Source organism: Acomys minous (assembly GCF_964271855.1).
Source record: "Acomys minous genome assembly, chromosome: 2".
Classification (NCBI taxonomy): Eukaryota; Metazoa; Chordata; class Mammalia; order Rodentia; family Muridae; genus Acomys; species Acomys minous.
In genome coordinates this window covers 12,655,784-12,674,109 of record NC_140484.1, presented here as the reverse complement: position 1 = coordinate 12,674,109, position 18,326 = coordinate 12,655,784, and the positions used below count along the sequence as shown (strand labels likewise).

General features: G+C 46.9%; 1 protein-coding gene across 1 annotated transcript in view; it reads left to right on the top strand.

Annotated features, from left to right (window-relative positions):
• Nucleotides 1-14,906: 14,906 nt before the first annotated feature.
• SORCS3 (sortilin related VPS10 domain containing receptor 3) overlaps nt 14,907-18,326 on the top strand; it is a 613,431-nt gene continuing 610,011 nt past the window's right edge. Inside the window, exon 1 of the mRNA XM_084772036.1 lies at nt 14,907-16,169. Within this exon, the coding sequence (XP_084628162.1) occupies nt 15,552-16,169 (618 nt within the window). The 5' untranslated portion in view covers nt 14,907-15,551. The remainder of the gene's footprint in view (nt 16,170-18,326) is intronic.

Sequence of the window (18,326 nt, the reverse complement as noted above, 5' to 3'; positions counted from 1 at the left end):
GTTACCTGACTGGGGTTAGGAGATGTGCCCTTGTTGGAGTAGGTGTGGCCTTGTTGGAGAAATTGTGACACAGGGTTAACTTTGAGGTTTCAAATCTTAATCCATGCCCAGTGTCTCTTTCTTCCTGCTGCCTTTAGGGCCATATGTAGAACTCTCAGCTACCTTGTCTGCCTCTCGGCCATGAAGATAATGGGCTATAAGCAAACTTTAAGCAAACATCCCATTAGATGCTTTCTTTTATGAGTTGCCATGGTCATGGTGTCTCTTCACAGCAATGGGATGCTAAGGAGATGGTACCATGAAGCAGGATATTGATGTGACAGACTTGACCATTCTGCTTGTTGGTGGAATGTGGACTTTGGCATTTTGGATTAGGAAAGCAATTGAATACTCTAAGTGGGGCTTAATGGGCCATACTAGTAAAAACATGGAAGACAGTGGTGCTAAGAGCAAGGTAGATTATGACAGTTCTCCTCAAGAAGTTTCAGAGGAGAAAATTATTAGTAAGAGGCCTAGAGATGTTCTTGTGATATTTTGGTAAAGAGTGTGGTTGTTCACTGCCCTTGTCCAAAAAAAAAAAAACTGCTTGGGGCTAAATTGAAAATTTGGATTAACAGCCCCAGCAGAGGAAAATTTGAGACTTCAAGACAGTGTTGCTTGGTTACTAGTGACCATGCTTATGAAGATCTATAATGAAAAGTAGCAAGCTAAGCAAGGAAAAATGCAAAATGTACAGTTTGAAGAGAAACGAAGCACCAGGAAGTGCAATGGAGCTAAGCCCAATGCTCAAGGAGACAAAAAGTTTAAAGAAGAGCAGGATTCTAGATGTAATAAGTGAAGTGCTGACCTCAGAGCAAGACCCCACCCAGTTAAGCTTCCAACTTGTGAAAGGGAGGTAATAAAGCTGGTGGCAAACACCTTTCAATCCCAGCACTCGGCACACTTCCTGCAGAGGCAGGAAGATTTCTGAGCTCAAGGCCAGCCTCGTCTACAGAGTGAGTTCCTGGACAGCCAAGTTTAAACAGTGAAGGAAACCATGAAAAACAGAAGCTAGTAAAAGTGTATTTGAATCCAGACATAGAACTCTCAGCTACCCTGTCTGGCTGTGTGTCGCCATGCTTCCTGCCATGACGATAATGGACTAAACTTCTGAAACTGTAAGCAAACCCAATTAAATGCTGTCTTTTCTAAGAGTTGCCATAGTTATGGTGTCTCTGAACAGCAATATAATTATAAGACAGGTAATATCTCATGTCTCAAAATAAACCTTAACTCATTTAAAATTAAGACCCACTGACCCTGGTGTCAGGGATGTGGGTGAGCCATCCTTGCCCCTCATATCCTGTGAGATGCCCCCTTCCCACCCTTGGCCCTCACCACCTGCAGCAGGCTGAAGAGCTGGCCCTGCCCCTCACTGGCTGCAGTGCTCAGGAGAGCAGTCCCTAAAACCTTGTCGTCTATGCAGCACAGTAGAGCTGGCTCTGGTGGCATGGGCCAGGATAAGCCAGCCTGTAGTGGAATGAGAGAGCTTGCCCCACCCCTTGCCTGGTGCATTATTGGGTGAGATAGTCAGGGAAAGTGCTGGAGAGCTAGCCCTGCTGGTGTGGGTTCAGGAGAGCTGGTGTACTGACCAACTCGACCACTCAGATCTAGGGCTTTGAGTTGGCCTACCTCAACATACACTCCATCTATGAACTTCTGGAGTGAGAGAATGGTCTGGTCCTGCAGATCTAAAGCTGCAAGATCTCCATGACAACAGGATATCCTAGAGGAGTGCCAGGGATGGTCCAGTATTCAGAATGCAGAAGAAACCAGAGGCCTGGACCCAGATCAATGACTCATTGCAGTGAACATTCACAAGTCAAGGTTTTTGGACAAAAGAATATACTGTGTGGCACACTCTGACAAGCTGCAACTTCAATAAGATGTTTATTTTTAATTTTATATTTTTTCTTTTGTGGGGGGGAGGTGGATACAAAGGGAGGCTGAAATGAGTGGGATTGGGGTGCATGAAGTGAAATTCACAAAGAATCAGTAAACAAAAATCAAGAATTATATAAACATGAAAAAAAAAGAAGTAAGTCCAACCAAAGCAAACAAAAACCCCACCTTGAACTCACACAGTGTATGTTCTATTCATTTAACCTAACAGTAGAGGCCAATAACAGAAAAATGGAGGAAAATTTCTAAACACTTGGAATCAAGAGAATATAATATTGGACAATGCCTGGGTCATAGTGGAAGTCTGAAGGGAAATTTTAAAAATATTGAACTCAATGAAAATAAAACACAATATATCAAAATTTGTGAGAAAGAGCTAAAATAATGCTGAGAGCAATTTGTAGCACTACATGAGGATATATAAAAAAAGAGAAGGATCAGGTCATAATTTAGACTACCACCCTAAGATCTTAAACTAACTTAAAGGGTTAAAACAAGAAGAAATAAGAAAATAATAAAGAAAACAGAAGAAAGTTGTTTAACCCTAAATAGAACAATAGGGCCAATCAATGAAGCCAAGATCTAGCTATTTGGCAAAAGCAATGAAACTGACAAACTTCTAACAAGACTGACAAAAGAAGAAAAATCAGAGGCAGAGGAAGAAGGTGTAATGCCCGGAACGTGAACGCCACTCCAGGAGCTGCAGGCATCAAATGGATAATAAAGAAACTACACATGATTTGTGACTCCGCACACAATTTGACAGTTAAGATAAAGTCATTTTTCAAAGTATTTCTTTCTAAAATAATGATTATAGAGGCTGCGGAGACATGGTGAGTAAAATACTTGCAATGCAAATGGAAGGACTGGGGGTTTGGATCTCCAGCACCATGAAAATGTTGAGTGGGCTTGGTGGCCTCCCTGTAGTCCCAGCACTCAGGTGGCAGAGACAGGGGATCCATGGAGCATGTTGGCTAGCTAGACTAGCAGAATTGGTGAGCTCTGGGTTCAAGTGAGGGACCCTGCCTCAATGCATAAGATGGGGAGCAAATGAGGAGAGATCTAATATCAAACTCTGACCTCCACATGCATGCTCACATATGTGCACATGCACCTGTGCCCACACACATGCAAACATACATGTGAAGATGCTCACACCGCAAACATACATATACATGCAAGCATACTCACGATTGTTGCATGGCCTACATAATTGAATAATTTTAGAGTTATTAAGGGAATCAAACTCACAGTTTAATATTCCACCCAACAAAAACTTTCAAGATCAGATTATTTCACTGGAGAACTCTACTAATATTTAAGGGGAAAAAATCTCTTCTAAAAAGGAGGACAAGGAGGGAATAAATCTCAATTTATTTTGTGAATTATTATTGTCTTGATATTAAGCATACAGATACTAGCAAAACAACAATAAGAAACTGAAGAACAACATCATTAATGGATACAAAACATTCACCAAAATATTAGCAAAAAGAATTTAGTGTGAAAACAACTATATGCTGTGACCAAGTGAGCTGTATTAGAGGAAAGGCTGGTTCAATAGAAGAAAATCCATACAATGCTAATAGGTTAAAGAAGAAAAATCAACAGACCCTGTCGACAGATGCAGAAACACAGTTTGATATAAGCTTGCACCTATTTGTGATGAAAATTTGGAAAAAATAGAATATAATGGATTTTCTCTATTTGGTGGACAACACCAATAAAAACTTGAGATGACATTGGGGTTCATGGTTTACTTAGATGCTTCCCCCAAAGTCAGAGCAGGGCTAGCTTGTCCGCTTAACAGTCATATGCAGTGTGCAGCTGGAAGCTATACTCACTTCCAAAGTTAAGAAAATGAAATAAAAGGTAAAAAGATTGGCCATGGCAAGCCCCTATCTATTATTCCAGTCCATAAGAGACAGAGGCAGGAAGACAGTGAGTTTAGATTGGTGAGACTTTGCCTCAAAAACAAAACAAAACCAACTATACAGATTAGAAGACAGTTAAGCCTATGCCTACATTACCATTGTCAAGACAGGTAGAATGGAAAGGAAGCAATCAAGTCATTCTGTTTGCATAAGACGTGAATTTATTTTTAACCTGGAAAACCCCAAGACATCAACAAAAAATGATCGTGGAATATATGAACTCAGCAGGAGCACAGAATATAAGGCAAATCATCTGAAAAGCAGCCGTCGGGTAAGTGAGTGATGAGGTATTTCCATGCAGAAGAAATAAAGCACAGAAAGGTGTCTCTCAGGCCTTGGCAAGTGCAGATTAAAGCCACGAGGAGATTTCACTACTCACTTACCAGAAGTTAAAAGTACAACTACCCAGATCTAGCCAATGGTCAGAACATTCTCCACAGTAGAGTGGAGAGTTGGATATGACTTTCTCACGTACTCTGGTGCCTCATATTTGACCATTTTCCCTGGAGGGGGAGACCTGGTGGCACTCAGAGGAAGGACAGCAGGTTACCAAAAAGAGACTTAATACCCTATGAGCATATACAGGGGGAGGAAATCCCCCTCAGGAACTGTCATAGGGGAAGGGAGTAAGGGGAAAATGGGAGGGAGGGAAGAATGGGAGGATACAAGGGATGGGATAACCATTGAGATGTAACAAGAACAAATTAATAAAATAATATATATCTTGGGGAAAAAAAGTACAACTTAGTACGACTAAATGCTGAGGACCCCTGAAAAAAATCTGCTACTCATATTGCTGGTAGGAATGTGAAATGGCATAAGCCTTGTGTTGGTTAAAACAAGAAAGTGCAGTTCTTGTATGATGTGGTGACATTTCGGGGGCATTTCTCTTGGAGAAAGGAAAAATTTATATTTGCAGAAACATTGTACATCCATGTGTATGGCAGCTTTGCTCACGATGAGTCCAAACATCTCAACATAGTCAATAAACTATGACTGAGGCAAAGCGTGGGATATGGTTTAGGAATAAGTCACAACAGATACATATGACAACCTGGATGAATCTTCAGGGAACTGTGCCAATGGGAGGAAAAGCCAGTAACACCAGTTACACATGTGTGACTATTTACACAGACTATTAGAATGACAGAGCAATGTGAATAGAGAACACCGCGGTTCTGATTATAGCTAGCCATAGAGATGGAGACTGGGCTAGGTGAGAAGTAGGTGTGGCTATAAAAAGTGAGGTGAGAGGTCCCTGCAAAGATGGGAAGAATGCGCCATAGCTTGACTGCAGTCGACTTAACCTGCTGGCTACAAGGGTACACTACATCTCTGCAAGAGGCCATCTTTAGGAGAATCTGAACAACAGATACATAGTGGCATGAAGCAGGTACTTAGATAATAGCAGAATTAGAGGACGTTGGGGCTGGACTTCTCCATCATAAGCTTTTAAAACCAAGGTCTCACTTTAGGAAGGAATTATTGATAATAAGAATGGGACCTGCATCATATTTCTGCCCCAGAGAGAAGACTATATCATAACCTCCCTGGAACATTGTTAATTGGTAGCTAGAACTGCTTCTAGGAGCACTAAAGCTATAGGATTACTATTCTGCAAAGGGATTTCTGACAAAGAAGGAGAACATAGCAATGTCTCCCTCCTGTAAAAGCCAAGCCGAATACATCTGAAAATTACCTTGACAGGAAAGTCCCCTTCAGGAAAGTTGGCTTTAGACATAACATAAAACCTGTATAAAATGAAAACCGTCACAAATGCTTCTTTCACCATTGTCCACTGCCTCCTTGAGAATGTGCCCTGTGCCCTGGCACTGGCTATTGTCTGGTCTCACCTTTTGAGAGTGTTGCATTTACTCTGTAATAAACTCTCCCCATCTTCTACACTACACTCTTGTGTGTCTCCTCTGAATTATTTCAGTGGAGATCACAAGGCTCTGCAGAACACAGAGAAGTCAGTGGGAGATGCTGGTGACAGTGACATCTCTTAAAAGTTATTTTTTACCAACTCCTTTTGAATCAACAATAAACGTTTAATAAAAATAGCATAGTCCACTTACTGGTGGAAATAGGATCTACTCTTGAAGCATTCATTAATTGTCCACACAAGCATACGTAATTGAGGTCTTAGAAAGGGTTGACAATAGTTCAGAGGTAGTTTCCCTGATATGTGCAGGTCCCTGGGGGTGATTCCCAGCACCAAAAAAAATCCTTAACTATAATAATGTTTCAAAGGAGAGAGAGAGAGAGAGACATATTTTTAGGAGGCTATATGATAGTTGAGTAGGCCACATAATTTGTTTTTCAAATTGGGACATCTTTGAAAATTAAAGGGAGTTTTTATTAGTCATTACACTAGGGAAATGGTTCTACAGGGACCCAGAATGGCCCTAATAAAGAAGGGAGGTATTGCTGGACCTGGTTAGGGGGGTCAAGGAGGCTGGTTGAAAATGTGTGCCTATCAGAAAGAGGGTAGGAAGGACCAGAGAAGTGTAGCAATAGGACACAAAGGCCCCGTGGTTGGAGCCTGGGCTTCAGAAGGCTGAGTGTAGAGGTTGGTGTGGATTGTGCGGCCTCCCAGGACTCCCAGCCATCTGTGCTGTTAGTGGTAGACAGGGCCCACACTCCCTTCCTCCTGCAATTGTGGCCTGCATGCTTGTTTCAAGGCTATATTTACTTTCCCAATTTGTGCTCTCTGCAATATTTGAATACTTTCCCAGGAAAACCAGCCTTATGGGTCCCCACTGGTGTGCCTGACTCTCTTGTGAACGGGAAAAGGGCTGAGGACCCTGAGTTCTGGAGGGAATAGTCTCAGACACAACCCCACTCCATTTTCTTCATCTGGCAGTGGCCACAGTGGCCTTGGGATGTTCCTGGTGTTTCTCCAGCACTCTGTGCACAGTAGGATTTCCTTCTTTCCTCTTTCCTGCAGTCTTTCCTTTCATCTCTCCTGCTACCCATTTCTTCCCACCATTCTACCTTACTCTTCCTGCTTTTCTCCTCTTTCCGTCTTTCCTTCATTCCTCTCCTCTTTCTTTCAGTCCTCCTTGTCCTAGGCTTTCTATTGCTGCGATGAAACGCCACGACCAAAGCAAGCTGGGATGGTTTAACTGGCTTACATTTTTTTTCCACACTACTATTCAGCATCAAATGAAGTCAGGATAGAAACTCAAAACAGGATAGCAGGATCTGCTGCAGAGGCCATCGAGGAGCGCTGCTTACTGGCTTTCTGATCATGGCTTGCTCAGCCTGCTTTCTTATAGAATCCAGGACCACCAGCCCAAGTATGCCACCACCTACAATGGGCTGGGCCTTCCACACCAATCACTCATTAAGAAAACGCACTATGACAGAATCTCATGGAGGCATCTTCTCAACTGAGGTCCCCTACTTTCAGATGCTTGTGTCAAGATGACATAAAACAAGCCAGCACAGCCCCCTTTGTCCTTCCCTTCCCCTCACAAGGCAACACCCCCTGTTTTTTTTTTAACAAAACCCTTGATTTTCTTCCTTGTTGGATATGACATTCTCTGCCTGTCCTTGTGCTTCTCAGTTTGTTGCTCCTTAGTCTCAGCATCTATCTGTCCCCCTGCCCCATCCTCTCACCAAGCTCAAGGATCTCAGCTGGATGTTTCCACGGCCCAAACTGTGCAAAGACATTTGCTCACGAAAATGCTGCTCTGCACCGTGAGTCACCAAGAAGAGGGAAACAGAAACCTACTTTCCTGCAAGACGTATTTTCTAACCGCATCCAGCTCATTAGATTGATGCCCTCCTTTTTTTGTTTAGAGTCATGACCAAAGGGAAAATGTTGACAAAGTTGCTGATGACTTTCAGCAGTTTAATGAGTATGTCCTTTCTTGGAGATGAAGTTTCCATTTTTGGCGTGACTTCTTCAGCTTGAACTTGCTGCCCGTATACAGGCTGGGATGCACAGACTGATTTTCTCTTCCTTTCTAAGAGGGTCTAAGAGAAAGGGCGAGAACATCACCACCAAATCACCATCGCGTTGTCAGATTGTCAGACAAGGTGTGAGAACCATGTCCCCACTGGGGGCCAGCCACAGGCGTCAGTCTTTATAATGTGTACCAAGGAGGTACAGTACAAACAGCCCTGGCTTTCAACTCCGACATACCGAATGCTGACTATGGCATGGTGTGTGATGTGTGCAGGAGGATTACAAGACAGAACACATGGAAGAGCTTAGCTCCAGCGTCAGATAGATTCATATCCAGACCTTCAGTTTTGTTCCTTAGAATGTGCATGCCATGGAGGGGAAGCAAGTGGTGCAGGAGAGTGTTAGTCACTTCTGGGCAGACAGGAACAAAGCAAGGGCAACTCAGGACTGTGGCAAGATTCAGTCCAAAGGACATGCCTTCCAGTGACACACCTCTCCCCAAGCCCTGTGTTCTTATCATCAACCCCCAGCCCCCACCAATGAGATTTATGAATCTGTCAAGGAATTAGTCCATTGATAAGGTCAGAGCCTTCAGGATCTCTGCAGACACCCTGTTTCTGAAACCTAATCATAGGCACCCCTTGTGTGTGCTCTCCCAATCTCCTAGGTGTTTTCAGCCCAATCAAGGTGACAGTCAGGATAAGCCATTTCCATAGTGAAACTTACCTAGCACTTTATCTGTGACAGACTGTATTCCAAATGCTTTATGAACATTAATTTACTTGCTCTTCACTGTAGCCCTGTGCAGTTAAGTTTTATTGCCATCTGTGTTTGCAGATGAGGGGTGGAAGCAAGAAATTAAGCAATTTGTTTAAGGCAGCTGGGCTGGCGATTGGTAGGGTTAGAATCGAAACACAGACACTTTTGTTAAAGCTGGACTCTTAATCAGTGTGCCAGAATGCTTTTTGGCCATGTTGGTTTAGAGCTAGCTATACAGTAGCCAGAGTTTGTAATGTTACCGCCTACCATCATACCCACCAATGCTGATGGCTTCTGCAGCAGAAAAGGATTTTCTTGGCTAGCTATGCAGCTCCACACAGGTATTGGCTGAAGTGCTATCCAATGAGAGCTTTGTTTCAGTTTGCTCTTCTAGATCATAGCTTCTTTTATTTCCTGTGTCTTTAGCTCAGGCTGGACTCCAGCTTCCTCTATAGTAAATAATGTCCTTGTACTTATAATCCTTCTGTTTCTACCCCACCCCCACCCCAGGAAACTTCAGTTATTGAGATACATGTACATGCAGCATTGTGGATCGAACCCAGGGCTTCATGGATACTAGGAAGTATCATTTAGATATATTCCTGGGCCATAAATTAAAGCGTCTACTGCATGTCTAAGGGTGGTGATCCAGGATCAACCAATAATAACTAGTAGATAGATACAAAGAAGCAAGTAGGAATTGAGCTCGTGACAAGGGAAGTGGCGGTCAGACTTGGGTTCTGGAGGACACAGAGACAGTTATGTTGGCTGTAACACTGTCTAGAGGTGTTGGTCAAAGTTGTGGCATCTGAGGTCTGATGATGCTTGAAATAGGATCCTTATAGGGTCAGTTCCGTGGCATGATTTCAGGTTCCATTTTGCACACAGAACCCGGAGTCTAGCTGTCTAGCCCTTCCCCACATTCTAGGAGTTTACACTATCTAGCCCATGAGAGTAACTTTCTGTTTAAAGCAGAATTTTGTTCTCTTGCTTGCAATGGCAACGGACACCATAGAGGACACCAGTATCTATCAAGCCCTCAAACATTTGCTTTTTTTTTTTTTTTTTTTTTTTTTTTGGTTTTTCGAGACAGGGTTTCTCTGTGTAGCCTTGACTGTCCTGGACTCCCTTTGTAGACCAGGCTGGCCTCGAACTCACAGCGATCTGCCTACCTCTGCCTCCCGAGTGCTGGAATTAAAGGCGTGCGCCACATTTGCATTTTAAGAAAAGCATTTTAGAAAGTATCTGCATCATCCAAAGAACAGTTGAGTAGCAGTTGTGGAAGAAGCATTATTATTTAGAGTAATATGCTCCATCATGTACTGCACATTTATTGCAGGTCAGTCCGAGCCAAGCACGAGGCCAGCATAGCATGGAGACTATATTACTGCTGAGAATTCAATATTAAGCAGAACAGATGCTTATTGTCGTCACAGACACACAGTGACAGAAGTCCTAACTTTGGTGGTCATCTGGCTGCTGCTGCCTGCAGTTTAGGTTTTATTTACAATTTGTTTCCTCCACAGAAATGCTAATGGTTATTTTGATGTCACTTAATTTTATTTTAGTTGTATAAAGGTCATGTAATAACTTAGAAAAATAAACAAACAAACCAGACATCGGTTCAGAGATTATTAAACAATACAATCAAGCAACATTTAGTGAAAGGGAGCACAAAGCCTGTCCAGAAGCTCATTAGGGAATGCAGTCCTGGCACTCAGCTTGTCTACTGGGTCAAGAAGGTGACCAAGTGAGAAGGCAGAGCCAGTTCAAGAAAGTGTTTCAGAAAGGATGCCGGCATAGTGGGAGAAACCTGTATTTCCTGGCCCTAAGTCCTATGGTGAGAATTTGCCTTTATGTCTTCACATTAGTTACCATTCTGCTCTGCGAACCGTGGAAGGAAGATTTTATTAATGGTTGTTTTGGTTCATGGTTTCCAAAGGATAAGAGCTCATCATAGACGGGCAGCCTAGCAGTAAGTGGCAAGCATGGCGACGGAAGCAGGAAGCTGAGAGATCGTATCTTCAACCACAGCTGGAAAGCAGAGTGAACTGAAAGTAGATCAGGGCTATGAGCTCTCCCAGTCTGTCTCCCAGCAGTAGCCTTTTTGTAGCAGGGCTGCACACACCAAACCTCCCCAAACAGCACCTCCAACTGGAGACCAACTGCTCAAATCCCTGATCCCACTGGGGACATTTCTAGTTGAAACCAGTAGAGTCCTCATAAAAGGAGCACTGACTATTTGATATGAGTGAGGACAACACAAACCGGAATGCTTCTTTCTATGCACCTGTAACGTGGTGTTCAGCATACATTTCCAAAGTGTGAGTGTACTGTAGTGGTTGTTAAACAACATCAACAACAACAACAACAACAACAACAACATCAACAACAACAAACAACAAACAGCAGCAGCATACCTGAGTCTTTTTTGGGGGAAGATATTCAGCTTAATCTCATGGATAATTTAAGGTATAATTTGCTTTCCCCCAAGTTTTCTACAATAGGAACAGAAGGCCTGGTGACAAAATGCTTTCTCAATGTGTTCTCTTCGCCTCCCCCACCTGGGATCAAAGTGAGGGTTGATCTTACCCAACAACCTGTTCTTTTCAGCTGAACCAGGCATCATGCCAGCAAAAGAGACAGGGGATCTTTTAGATCATAGTTCTTTTCTTTGAAGTCAAAACTGATAAGTCATGAAAATAAAGACTCCGATGCTAATACGGTTATGGTAATGGATACAGTGCTGGGTACCATGGGGCTGGGGCAAGACTTCACAGAAGACTATAGTGAAGCTGTATTAGAGGGTACATTCCGGGCATAAGGGCCACGGTGAGAAGAGTCATGAAGGCAGAATGGTACACAGAACTTTGGAATCCGTTCTAAGAAACTGATGGCTGAAGAATTTTGGTGTCAATTCATAACACCATCTTCCTTATGTGTTAACAAGTTGTATCTGCACCTATGGTGCTTAAAAACAGTGGCCACCAGTTACATATGAAAATTAAACATTTAAAATGTAGGCAGCCTTAATTCAAATCTGCTATAAGAATGAAATATGCATTTGATTTTGAAGACTAGGTGCACAATATGTAAAAAAAAAAATACCTCAACAATGTTGATGTTGGCCATAAGTGGAAATGCAGATATTTAAAAAATTCAATGCAGTAAAATACAAAATTAATTTTACTACAGTTACCCATGAAGCTCGCATTCTGCTGCTGCATGGTGCTTGTGGGGAGGCTGGCTCCGGGAAGGGAGGACTTGAAGACCTGGAGATGATAGGAAGCTACTGCAAGTCTCAGAGAAGTGATGGTGTGAGTGAGAGCCACCAGTGTTTGATTCTGGGAATGAGAGAGATCAGGCAAGGGCTTTTTAGCTGGATCTGACAGGGTCTTTCAGGCAGGAAGCGGTAAGTGTTATGGTTGCGCAGGGTGTGTTTACAGTACTGAAATGCTGAAGGGTATTGGTAGGTCTTGATACATGTGGTTTTAGGATAGGTATGCATATTCTCCGGCTTGAAAGTAGTTCTTCCTGCCAAAACTCATGGAAAGGCTGAGTTCCTTATCAGAGTCATGGGATAGTAGGGCTGTTAGACTTATAACTAATTCAGCCTTGAGAGAGTTCTGTCTCTTGCACGAACTAAATTAATACTTGAGATCATGGGTTGTTGTGACGTCGGTTACCTTTTCTGTGTCACTCAAATGCACTCCCACATGGGACACCATCCTTCATGTTGTGACAGGCACTAGAACCTCAACATATGTGGTTGCCCATCGATCTTGATCTGCCCTGTTCCTAGAACCATGAGCCAAAATAAACTTATTTTTAAATAATGTACTTACTCATCAGTGAGTACTTTGTTATAGCAGCAGAAAATAGCCAGGCCACGTGAGAAGGGAGAGGGAGAGGGGGAAAGGGAGGGGGAGGGGGAGGGGGAAAGGGAAGGGGAGGGGGAGGGGGAGGGGAGGGAGAGGGGGAGGGGGAGGGGGAGGGAGCGGGAGAAACGAGACCCAGGTATAGAGGATTAAGGGTGTGAGAGAAGAGAGAACTCAGATTCATGAGACAGAACAAGCTTATTAAATATGAGTGAAGCTAGCCTGGGAGGACCTGGGAGATCCTAACATATTCGCAAATAAGAGAAGAGCTTTAGTGGGAGAGGCTGTGGTGATGACACACACTAGGTGGTGGCACCTGTGTGCATAGGTGTCTGGAGTCAGAAGCAAAAGCCCAGAAGGGAGCCTCCTGGTGAAGGAGACACTGGAGGTGTGAGGGAGAGTGCTTTCTGGGGGTGCTAGAGAAGGTTGGCTGGATTCCGAGAAGCCGCTGAGGACTGAGCAGAAAAATTTGTAGGCAGTTGGAGAAAGGGGGAGAATGAATGTCAGGGCAGGTAATAAACGGTGGGGCAAGACCAAGATGATGAATCAAAGAAGGTCACAGGAGAAACTGTCACACTCACTAGAGGAGGTTACACCTTTACCCCCAACATTTTAGCTGCTGTGTTGGCTTGGAAGAGATCTTGGGAACCACAGGGGTAGATGCTCCTGATGAGAAAGGGCACTTCTTTTAGAGATTCTAGGATTGCTTTTCCGTGTGTCCCTGTGTGGGTGTGTCCGTGTGTGTGTGTGTGTGTGTGTCCGTGTGTGTGTGTCCGTGTCCGTGTCCGTGTCCGTGTGTGTGTGTGTGTGTGTGTGTGTGTGTGTGTTGGGCGTGCGGCAAGGAAACTGGCCCGTACCTCCCCCTGTGGGCAGATTTGCGAGGCTGTAAAAGCTTTGTAGCCAGAGGCCAACTGACAGACCAGACCTCCTAAGTCATAATACCTCTCTGCCTAGAACCGGATTGGAGGATCAGAGACTGTAAACCTTTCTAAGTTACCGCTGCAGCTCTCTGCCTTTTCCGGTAGGGGCGCTGGGCACCAGCGGATAGCGAGTTCCTTCTTAGCTCCAACTCCAGCGCCCACCTGCAACTTTTTCGGGGCAGTGTGCTGCCCTGGGTCTGGGAAAATCCACGAACGCTATGTCCATTTCACTCTGGGTGGGTATTGTCTCCGCCTTCTTTGTCTAACCTAGCCATCTACTCCGCTCCCAATTTTAGTTTTAGATTTGGTGGGAAAGCAAGTTCAAAAGGCGAGGGCTCCCGGGAATCCCCGGCTTTCGCCCTTCCGCGCAGGCCCAGAGCCCAGGCGCCTCTGCTTCAAGCAGCACACCCCCGACCTTTCCCGGAGCTTTCTCAGAGTTCTTCCTTTTCTTTCGCGCTATCCTGTCCCTGCCTCTCCTCTATTCTCCTATACTGGATTTCCCCGCGTTGTTCGTTCACATCTCCAACCACGATTCCTCTCCAGCTCCAGATTTCACCTTTTACAAAAAAAAAAAAAAAAAAACTCTCTGTGTCCCTTGCTCACCCTTAATCCACCACCCTGCTTGTTCCTTTTCTGCTTGTTCTTCCAGACCCCGCCCCCCAGAAGCTGCACTTCCAAGCTCCAAATATCCTGAGTGCTTCGCGGAGGTCACCTGCACTAAAGGTTGTAAATCCTGTCTCCAGGCCGTGCCCAAGCTTAGTTCTCCACTCTCCTGCTCACGAAAGTCTGTCTTCCTGTGGTCAGGAAGAGTCCTTAGTCGCATCAGGCGCGCATACTCCTGCCACGGGGGACGGGAGAAACTGATAAACCCACGCCGCGTTGGGCAGGGGACCTTCCAAATAGTGGCTGGCACTTTGAAACAACTACACTTGCTCAGAATCGCGTCTGGGGATCGAAAGGGCAAGACTTAGCAGTCCCTGGCAGGAAAACAGGACCTGGATCTTCCCAGTGGCCACAGTTTCTACTACCGTCCTCTCACATGTAGCCCAGGGTCCTAAGAAAGACAGTCTTTGCCCGCCGCTTTCAGGCTCGCTTTCCAGACCTTCAGGGGGCTTGTCCATAGGTGCTGGGGGAACCGTGGGTGCCTCAGGAAGAGGGGTCCTGCCTTTGTTTTCCACATTGCCTCTGATCACTCTTAGGCTTCAGGAGATGCAAACACAGCCTGTGCGTGATCCTCAAACACTCATGGCCAGAGCGCACCTCGCGCCCCGCCCCGCCGCTCTCACTCACACAAGCTCTTGCGAATGTGCACGCACGGAGCCGCGCGCCTCCGCACACCCAGCAACCCCCGCCCCCTCCGCGACACACACCAGTCAACCAGGTTACCCCCCCACCCCACTACCACCCTGAGGCGCCCTCTCGTCAGCCCAGGAACACCCCTGGTCTCCCTCTCTCTTGCCTGCGCGCACGCACGCGCACGCACGCACTCCCCGCGCCCCCGCACCGGGAGGGGGCGCGGGCCTCCGGGGGCGGGGAGCCTAGAGCAGAGTCGTGGTCCATCCCGCGCTTGGCTTTTGCGCGGAAGCTCCGGGCTGGTCCTCGTCTTTAGATCGAGAACTGTTGGCATTGGAAACAATTTACTCCTCTTCCTCCTGGAGATCCTATACTCCCCCCGAGCGTCGTCTCCCGCTCGCAAGAACAGACCCGAAGAGTGAATCCCTAAACGCAGCTAGGAGCGGCTACCCAACTCCGAGCCCACAGCAGACTGGGTTTCCGAGAGATTCCGGGTTGGGGTCTGCTGTCAGCCCCTCCTCCTGGATCCGGCTAGCGTTGCCCGTTTTAAAAGAGGATTTTCTTATTCTTATTTCCTCTGAACACTCCATTCCACAAAATTTTTGAAAGAGGTCGGTGGAAAAGATTTGGGAGGGGGGCATTTTAACAACTGCATCAAAACCGCCAGAGCATCGGGGGAGCATTTAATAACTGCCTTTGGGTTTTAGAATCACCATCTGGGCCTGGGAGTGGGGTAGGGGGTAACAGTGCAGGGGACAGGCGAGGCGCTCCTTCCCGGCCGCCCCCTCCTCACTCCCCCGACAGACACACTCTCTCGCTCGCCAGCGCGCGCACCCCGCCTCCCCCGCCGGACCCGCACCTCGGCGGGCGCCACACACTCGGCAGCCCGAGCCGCGGTAGCCGCAGCGGGATGGAGGCGGCTGGCACTGAGCGCCCGGCAGTCTGGTCCGGGGCGCCCCTCGCCCGGACGGGTCTGCTACTCTTGTCGACGTGGGTCCTAGCGGGCGCCGAGATCACTTGGGGCGCGACGGGAGGTCCCGGGCGCCTAGTGTCCCTGGCTTCGCGGCCATCTGCGTTGCCTCCTCTCTTGCCACGGGCAGCGGTGAACCGGTGGCCTGAGGAGCTGGCATCTGCACGGAGAGCCACTGCGCTGAGGCGCCGGTCCAGGCTAGAGCAACTGCCCCGGGCGAGCGGCGGGGAGATACCGGCTGAAGCTCAGGGAACGTCGCCTGAAGCCGAGAGGTGGGTCCGGGGCATCCCAGCTCCTAGCAAGGCGGGCAGCTCGAGGAGGACTCGCCGAGCTCAGCCCCCCAGTACCTTGGAGCGGGGGGACGCTTGGGCAACTGCTCCCGCCGATGGTGCCAGAGGAAGCCGCCCTCAGACCAAGGGTTCCCGGGAGGAGGTGAAGTTAACGCGAACTGGAGGACCTGCAGCTGAGGAGCTCCGGCTTCCCAGCACGTCTTTTGCACTGACCGGGGACTCAGCCCACAACCAAGCCATGGTGCACTGGTCGGGACACAACAGCAGCGTGAGTACCCATCTGGCACAGATCTCTAGTTTCCTGACAGCCAAGGGTAGTGGGGGTTGGGGGCGAGAGGCAGATAGTTGTTTAGGGTCCAGTTGGAGAATTATAGAGCCTAGACTTTTAGAGAGGGGTTTGTCCTGCCCCCTTCACGCCCCCAACAGGTTAGCAGAGTTTTGTTGTAAGATGGCGTGTGCATCTGTTCGCTGAAGACCCTAGGACTGAGGCTGTCTGGAAGGCTAAGAGGAAAGTGTCTTTTAAAGCTGCCTGGGCAAGGGATCAGTAGTAGCTCTCCCCAGCATTCAGCTTGGAGAGTCACTTTTTTCTTTTCTCGAGAGAGGAATTCTTGAATTGGTGGGTGCAAACATGGGCTGATGTGAAGAAATCTCTAGACATATTCCGGAGACAGCTAGAGCTCCCCTTTGCCCCGTGGGTCACATGAAGGAAACCAGAGAGATAGGGAAATAGAGGCCTCAGAGACATGGGCGCAGTTGTTCATTTTGAGGTCGCTGGTAGGCACATGGCGTGCTACCCAGGCTGGGAGCTGGACCACATCATCCAAGCTGGAAGGCTTTCCTAGTGGAGGCAGGCAGGAAAAAAAAGTTTAAGGCATGAAGCGAATTTCCACACCCTTTCCACACTGTTTATTCCAGTGCTTGCACTGCAGGCACTAGTGGGGTAGCAGAAAACTCACTTTCGCCTCTGTGTCTGTGTTCTGTCTCACAAATGGCTATGGGACACTGGGATTAGAGTTGAACCCTGCTCGCTCCAAACACATCTCTGGCCCCTTTTCCTTGCCTTCTGGGTCTCCAGAATGTTGTTGCACCAAGAGGTGGCACCTTCCCTAAGCCTGCTCCAGAGGCTTTGGAGCTGGAATCCAGCATCCAGCTGAATAAGGTCCACTCCAGGCAGCTTCTGGAGGCGTCTGCTTAGCGGGGGCTCCCCCACCTCACTATTACCTAGTAAGAACCCGCTGTCTTAAACCTTCCCACACTCTCTTTCCTCTTGTGGTCGCTATCTCACCTGACCTTGCCAAATCTTTTTTTTTTTTTTTTCTTTTTTTCCTGGTGTATATTTCCAGTTCACTTGAGAACCAGACTTAGGGCAGAGCAGGGGTTCGGTTAAGAGGACTAGGGATTCACAGGCAGCTTTGAGAGCTCATTTGATGGAAAGTGCTGGACTCTTTTGTATGTCTCTCCACTATAGTCCTTTGAAAAGACTTCCTGGGGAAATGTTTGCCTCATTTTACCAGAGCGTGAGGGTCCTAGGGCTGAGTATTGACTAACAGTGAAGCCAGGGGGCTTGCAGAGCTCACTACACAAGCAGTAACCAAGTACAGATTTACTGGTTGTCAGCTGTACACAGTTGGTTGGGGTGGGGCTGGGGCAGCAAAGCCTGAGTACCAGATACTGGGATCTAAGGAGGAGAAGAGTCCAGATACATACCGGGCAGCTTAGTGACTAATGGCTTCATCTGCCTCCGTCAAGACAGCCGCCCACCCCCAACCTTGCATTGGATGGCTTTGAACATGGGGCTGAGGCTGGGCAGTGGTGAACCTTTGCAGGGTTGAGTGACTGAAGACTTGCTTCCGAGACCTCAGTAGATATTTGTGTGTGGAGGTGGAGGGGGAGAGAAGGGAGGAATGGAGGGGGGGGGAATAGGGAGGGAGGGGAGAGAAAGGCATGAGTCTCTGGAAGCAGAGCTTGTGAATTTCAACTTCATTTAAGTTTGACAATTAGGAACTGTGGGGAATTTTCTGGGTTTTCTCTTCCTTGAGGAGGTATCCTTGTGTGTGCGTGGCTTTGCCACAAAATTCACTCAGCCGAAGTGCTTCATATCTGCCTTAATTTTAAGAGACACTTAAAAATATTGACAGCCCCCGGAGATGGGACTTCAGAGAGAAAATACTTCTTATAAACAGTAGGTAAATGCGCATGGCCTTCTCTGCCCAGCTTCAGGGTGGTTGAGCATCAAAGGATATGAGAGGTGGTCTGGCTTGTGCCCACTGGGGACAAAGGTCCTGGGTAGCAGACCAGTTGGGCAGGGAGATTTGAGCCATTTATGAATGGGGCTCCTGGGGGCCTGCTGGTTGTGCTCTTAGCCAGCTTCACTGTTCCACTAAGAACTAGGCAGCTCATCCCCAGACAGAGAGGGATTGCTTGC